We start from the raw sequence: 7079 nt of genomic DNA, 5'->3' as shown, positions 1-7079 counted from the left end.
AGTACTCCAACTAAATTTTATGAGTCTATCATTGTCTCAGTACCAAAATTAGATGTGGTAGCATAAATAATTCCAAAATACTACAGGCAAATTTCACTTGTAAACTATATGCAAAAATCCTACATAAAAGTTAACATATCAAATCCAGGCTGATATTCTCATATAACATATCACAATTAAGTAGAATTTATGCCAGGAATGTGAATACATCCACAATGGATGCTCTATTAATGGTATTTAACAGTTAAGATTAAAAGAGGAATTTATTATCTCCATTGGGGGGATTAGATGTTCTCTGAATTTTTCCATTTTTCCTCTAAGGCCGGCAATATCACTGAAGATTCATTATCTTCTTTTAAAATTTTATTTATTTGTCAGAGAGAGAGCGAGTGAGCACAAGCAGGGGGAGCAGAGGGAGAAGCAGGCTCCCTGCTGAGCAAGGAGCCCAACACAGGACTCAACAGCTGGACCTTGGGATCATGACCTGAACTGAAGGTGGTGCTGAACTAACTGAGCCACCCAGGTGGCCCTGAAGATTCAATTCTTGTTGAAGTATTTCAGAAACACTACATGTCAAAATTTCCCTAAATCTATTAGAAACATAGTGCATATAATTGGTAATAAGTAAGTCACAGGGGAAATGCTTGATTTGTTGCTAAGACAAAGGTAAAAGTAGTTTGACTCTCTGGCCATTTTCCCTGTTTGACAAATCAGTGAATATGTAATGACAAAAAATCACCATGGGACACGTCTATCCTCCCATAGTCCCAGTTCAATCCACAGTCTAGAATGAAGTAAAGAAATGATAAAATGGAAAAAGGGTGAAAAAGAATGCTGAGGTTTGCTCAAGTCAATATTTACTGTAGTTGTATCTCAGCTTAAAAGCATATACACATCTGATGTAGCTCTTTTCTTTCTACTCTCTTATAAGAGAATTTGATTTGAAAGAAGCCAACACTTACTTCAGTTTCCTTACAAATCTTCAGATAACTGAATCAGGTATGTTTATTTTATGTCAACCATTTGCTTGATACATTTACTTGGGATTTAATCTTCGGAAAATGTTGATGAGACTTTTTTTTTTTTTTAAAGATTTTTATTTATTTATTTGACAGACAGAGATCACAAGTAGGCAGAGAGGCAGGCAGAGAGAGAGGAAGGGAAGCAGGCTCCCCGCTGAGCAGAAACCCTGATGCAGGGCTCCATCCCAGGACCCTGAGATCATGACCTGAGCTGAAGGCAGAGGCTTAACCCACTGAGCCACTCAGGTGCCCCTTGATGAGACTTTTAATGAACTACAGAAAGGAAATTAAAGCAATGGTTTATGATATTTGGACTTATAATTTTGTGAAAATTCTTTTGCCTTGACTGTAAAATATTTATGTCCATGTTAGTCTGGTATATACAATTTGATTTGGGTGTGATAGAAAATGATTCAAGGATCAATTTCGTAACATGTGAGCTGTTTTTTTTTTTTTTTTTCTTCCTTTGGTTCTAAGTTTTCTTTTTCTTTTGAGAAAGTGAGAAGAGACTTTACAAGAGCACAGTGACATCATTTTATCTTTATCATAGTTCATCCCAGCCCAGTCCAGCACCAAGACAAAAATGGCATTCAGAACAAGGATGAAGCATCACTCTCTGTGAAGATTTCTGGAAGTTTTCTTCTCCTGCTTCCCACACCCCTTTATTTCTCATTCACTTTTACTAAAAGAAATTTGTGACTTCATATCTGACTAACCAAATTAAAAGATAAGGTTAATAATAGTTTTATTCCTTATCCTTCCTTAAACCCATACTTTATCCTTTTGAATAAAAATTACCTTCCCCATAAGAGAATACTCCAGGGAGGATGCCCCCTCTCATTCTAAGTGATAATTATTGATCTAAATATTCTTTGGAATGGTTCCATTTTAGTTATTTTGTCACAGTATTCATTGCTCATTCATTTGATTATTTTTTCTTTTCACTTATTTTTTTTATGCTACTTTTGGGAGAACCTTTGTACAATACAATATAGCAACAACCCAGTTAGCAAATATTACCAGGGCATAAAGTTTTCCAGGCTAATACATTTTAAACTAGAGTTTACCCCTTTAAGGCAAAAGCATTAACAGTTTTGGAAAACAAAATACATATCACCCTCTTACCTTTGTAACTAGAAAGGGTTATTATCATCAAGTGCACTTATGATACATTTAGTGATAATTAATAGGGCTTTACATCAACTACTTTTTCTCATTTTCTAATCTTGATAATTCTACTTGCCTATTCTTCAACCATACCTTTAGGTTCCATTAGAGATTCCACTGTCAAGGACTGTGGAAAGAGCTTTGAGGAACTGGGATGAGGTTCTAGATTTGTTACTTGCTGTTTGTATAATCATGAACACATTAGTTAATCTTTCTGAATCTCAGTTTCCTTAAATGAAAACTATAGACAACAACCTCTGGCACACCAGATTGTTGTAAAAAGTTTAATGTAAAAACACTTTCAAACTAGTTTTTCCTATAGACATCATCCTTTTTTTCAGTTTTTTAAGAGACTGATACTTATCACTTCTAATTACCACAGAAAATGAAAAGTGAGAGTCTTCTTTCTTAAAAAAGTATAAATTAGCTGCTTTCCTTTCAATGAAAAGATTCGTGTTTCTAAACACAATTTAAAAAAAATGAATTCTCAAATCCTTATTTATCTCCTTAGAAGCTTTTCCTGCATTCTTCCAAAGAAGCTGCAAGAGAACATAAGCAGAATAAATTATCTAACAATCTATTTGCAAGTTGTTCATTATTTCAATTCTGTATCATGTTATTTATTTTTGTTCTCATTGTTCATTATCTCAATTTTTCCTTAATGAAAAAGTATGGTGTTGCCAGATACTTTTTAAAGAATGTACCTTATTTTATTAAGTGACAGAAATCCTAATCAAAGCCTACAAATTCTATATCCTGGATAAAATTATTTCTTTTGGAAGCTTTTTACATTGGTAAATAACATGTTACAGTTGACCTTCAAATGATCTACCACCTTTTTTTTTAAGATCATAGTCTTTTTTTTTTTCTTTTCCAGAATTCATTGTTCCAGAATTCATTGTTTATGCATCACACCCAGTGCTCCATGAAATATGTGCCCTCCATAATATCCACCATCAGGCTCACCCAACACCCCTCCAAAAAGCTCAGTTTGTTTTCAGAGTCCACAGTCTCTCATGGTTCATCTCTCCCTCCAATTTCCCCCAAATTACTCCTCCTTTTCAACCACTGTTAGTTACTAAATTAGATCTTTGCAATTCATTGCTATCATTACCTCATCTATCAGTATTGTATTCTGACATACTGGCCATCTCTGTTCACTTATTTCCACATAATACAACGTTAGCTTCAAGGAACTTCAAGCCAAAATAGCCATCACAACTTCAGAGAAAATATGTATTAAACATTTTTAATGGTGTAATTGTGGAGGTTAAGTAGTAGAGAAAGGACAGAGGCAAAAGGAGAACCACGGTAAAAAACAGGAAATTTAATGTAAACATGGTCTCTTGAGAATTCTCTAAGAACTGAAGCTGCCTGTTAGCAATCCCAAGCAGATAATGCACAATAGCAGGACAAGGAAGTTAGTGCCAGAATCTGGATACTTTAGCTTCTTCTCTTAATTGTGGTTTTCATAATACAATTCTATTATTTCTTTTTCTTTTTTTTTAAGATTTTTTAAAATGTATTTTTTATTTTCAGCATAACAGTATTATTTATTTTTGCACCACACCCAGTGCTCCATGCAATCCGTGCCCTCTATAATACCCACCACCTGGTACCCCGACCTCCTACCCCTCACCCCTGCAAAACCCTCAGATTGTTTTTCAGAGTCCATAGTCTCTCATGGTTCACCTCCCCTTCCAATTTCCCCCAACTTCCTTCTCCTCTCTATCTCCCCATGTCCTCCATGCTATTTGATATGCTCCACAAATAAGTGAGACTATATGATAATTGACTCTCTGTGCTTGACTTATTTCACTCAGCATAATCTCAGCCAGTCCCGTCCATGTTGCTACAAAAGTTGGGTATTCGTCCTTTCTGATGGAGGCATAATACTCCATAGTGTATATGGACCACATCTTCCTTATCCATTCGTCCGTTGAAGGGCATCTTGGTTCTTTCCACAGTTTGGCGACCATGGCCATTGTTGCTATAAACATCGGGGTACAGATGGCCCTTCTTTTCACTACATCTGTATCTTTGGGGTAAATACCCAGTAGTGCAATGGCAGGGTCATAAGGAAGTTCTATTTTTAAATTCTTGAGGAATCTCCACACTGTTCTCCAAAGAGGCTGCACCAACTTGCATTCCCACCAACAGTGTAAAAGGGTTCCCCTTTCTCCACATCCCCTCCAACACACGTTGTTTCCTGTCTTGCTAATTTTGGCCATTCTAACTGGTGTAAGGTGATATCTCAATGTAGTTTTAATTTTAATCTCCCTGATGGCTAGTGATGATGAACATGTTTTCATGTCTCTGATAGCCATTTGTATGTCTTTATTGGAGAAGTGTCTGTCCATATTTTCTGCCCATTTTTTGATATGATTGTCTGTTTTGTGTGTGTTGAGTTTGAGAAATTCTTTATAGATCCTGGATATCAACCTTTTGTCTGTACTGTCATTTGCAAATATCTTCTCCCATTCCGTGGGTTGCCTCTTTGTTTTCTTCACTGTTTGCTTGGCTGTGCAGAAGCTTTTGATCTTGATGAAGTCCCAAAAGTTCATCTTCGCTTTTGTTTCCTTTGCCTTTGGAGACATATCTTGAAAGAAGTTGCTGTGGCTGATATCGAAGAGATTACTGCCTATGTTCTCCTCTAGGATTCTGATGGATTCCTGTCTCACGTTGAGGTCTTTTATCCATTTTGAGTTGATCTTTGTGTACGGTGTAAGAGAATGGTCGAGTTTCATTCTTCTACATATAACTGCCCAGTTTTCCCAGCATCATTTATTGAAGAGACTGTCTTTTTTCCACTGTATATTTTTTCCTGTTTTGTTGAAGATTATTTGACCATAGAGTTGAGGGTCCATATCTGGGCTCTCTACTCTGTTCCACTGTTTTTATGCCAGTACCATGCTGTCTTGGTGATCACAGCTTTGTAGTAAAGCTTGAAATTCTGTTATTTCTTTACCATCAGATTTAACCCATAAGTGTATAAAATGGAGTTATAGCTTTCCTTCATTAGTAAGGACAACTGAGAGAAGAAATATTTGTCAGAATTACAGATAAACCACTTCCTAACAGGACTAATTCTAAATTGTTTCAAATTAATTGAGATGACTCTTCAGTTCTGTGGTCCACTTTTTTTTTGTTCTTGATAATAATCTATTAATGTTCTCTTTGTAGGTATTTCTCTTGTATCCTGAGACCATGGATCAAGGAAACTATTCTAGGGTGGCTGAGTTTGTGTTGCTGGGACTCTCTAGTTCCTGGGAACTACAGTATTTCTTCTTCGTGTTGTTTAACTTCTTGTACATCACCATTGTGCTGGGCAATCTCCTCATTGTCCTTACTGTGATTTCTGAACCTGCCCTGCACACACCCATGTATATCATGCTCAGTAACCTTTCTGTTCTTGATGTGTTTCTAGCCACTTATGCAACCCCCAAGATGATTCATGATTTCCTTCATGAATCTAAGACTATCTCCTTTGAGGGCTGCATGGCTCAGATATTCTTGCTCCATGTCTTTGCTGGTGGTGAGATGGTACTTCTTGTAGCCATGGCTTATGACAGGTATGTAGCCATTTGCAAATCTCTCCACTATGCAACCATCATGAACTTGTGCAAGTGTACAGGCCTGGTGGTAGGATCCTGGGCCATTGGGATCATGCACTCCCTGAGCCAGTTAGCTTTCACTATAAACTTGCCTTTCTGTGGCCCAAACATAGTGGATAGTTATTACTGTGACCTTACATTGGTCATTAAACTTGCCTGCACAGATACTTATGTCCCTGAAGTGTTGATGCTTTTGGACAGTGGTCTCATGGGAGTGACTTCATTCTTACTCTTGCTGATCTCCTACATGGTTATCCTAATCACTGTACAACGTCATTCCTCAGTGGGCATGGCCAAGGCCCGCAGCATTCTGACTGCCCACATCATCGTAGTGACTCTCTTTTTTGGGCCCTGTATCATCATTTATGCATGGCCTTTCAGCAACTTCCCAGTGGATAAAGTCCTTTCTGTGTTCTCTACAGTTTTTACACCTATATTGAACCCCATTATCTATACATTGAGAAATAAAGAGGTGAAATCAGCAATGCATAAATTGAAGATCCGGTATGTGAGTTCCAAGCTGCTCTCCCAACTGTCTCTCACAAGATAGATTTGTTGAACTGCGTAGACAAGCAGAAACTTGAGGAAACATAGACTTACCTTTTTCTTGTGGCTACCATCATTTAAAAAAGTTATCTTATTTGTTTGAAATGATAAATGTATATTCTTTGTAATACATTTGAAGTAAAGAAACCTCACATAATTATGCAATTTCTAAGGTAAGAAGTTGCTTATGTTTGCTACCTAAAATCAGTGATAAAATGTTTCACAAATTATTATATAATTTTTAAGAAATTAATTTCATAAAAATTTAGGTGGATATCCATATTGGATAAACAAAATAATGTTTCTTTTATGATCTAAAATACTGCAAGTAATCTATAATTTAGTTCCAGTAGTAAAAACAATCCCATTAGAATTCCTGTTTTCACACATTTAACATCAAAAGGTTTGTGCTATCAAAAAATCCATTTAGCATGTAAAAAGTAATTTCACAAAAATAAATCCACCTTTATATTTTTTATATTTTTAAATCCACCTTTATATTTATATTTTATCTCACATACACAACTTAAGAAGCTTCACATACTATTTTGTAGCTTTATAAAATCACTTGATATTAGTCTGGTACCATTTATTCTTTTACATTTTATTGGTAAAAACTATGTTGACATCAAAAGATGACAGCTCATGAAGCTTTAGACATCTGGCAATAAGACCACGAAAAATTGAATAAGACTCCCATCATCCATGCTCTGCATCAGGTATTTACTGG

General features: G+C 36.1%; 1 protein-coding gene across 1 annotated transcript; it reads left to right on the top strand.

Annotated features, from left to right (window-relative positions):
* The first annotated feature begins 956 nt into the window (after positions 1-956).
* LOC309867721 (olfactory receptor 4K15-like) lies at positions 957-6514 on the top strand. The gene is made up of 2 exons (XM_082736788.1): positions 957-999; positions 5373-6514. Exon 2 carries the CDS (start codon positions 5397-5399, stop codon positions 6351-6353), a length of 957 nt encoding a protein of 318 aa, XP_082592914.1. The 5' UTR covers positions 957-999; positions 5373-5396; the 3' UTR covers positions 6354-6514.
* The last annotated feature ends 565 nt before the right edge of the window (positions 6515-7079 follow it).

The sequence above is a fragment of the Mustela nivalis genome, assembly GCF_964662115.1.
Source record: "Mustela nivalis genome assembly, chromosome: 6".
In the NCBI taxonomy this organism is placed as follows: domain Eukaryota; kingdom Metazoa; phylum Chordata; class Mammalia; order Carnivora; family Mustelidae; genus Mustela; species Mustela nivalis.
This window is presented reverse-complemented; position numbering and strand designations above follow the sequence as displayed.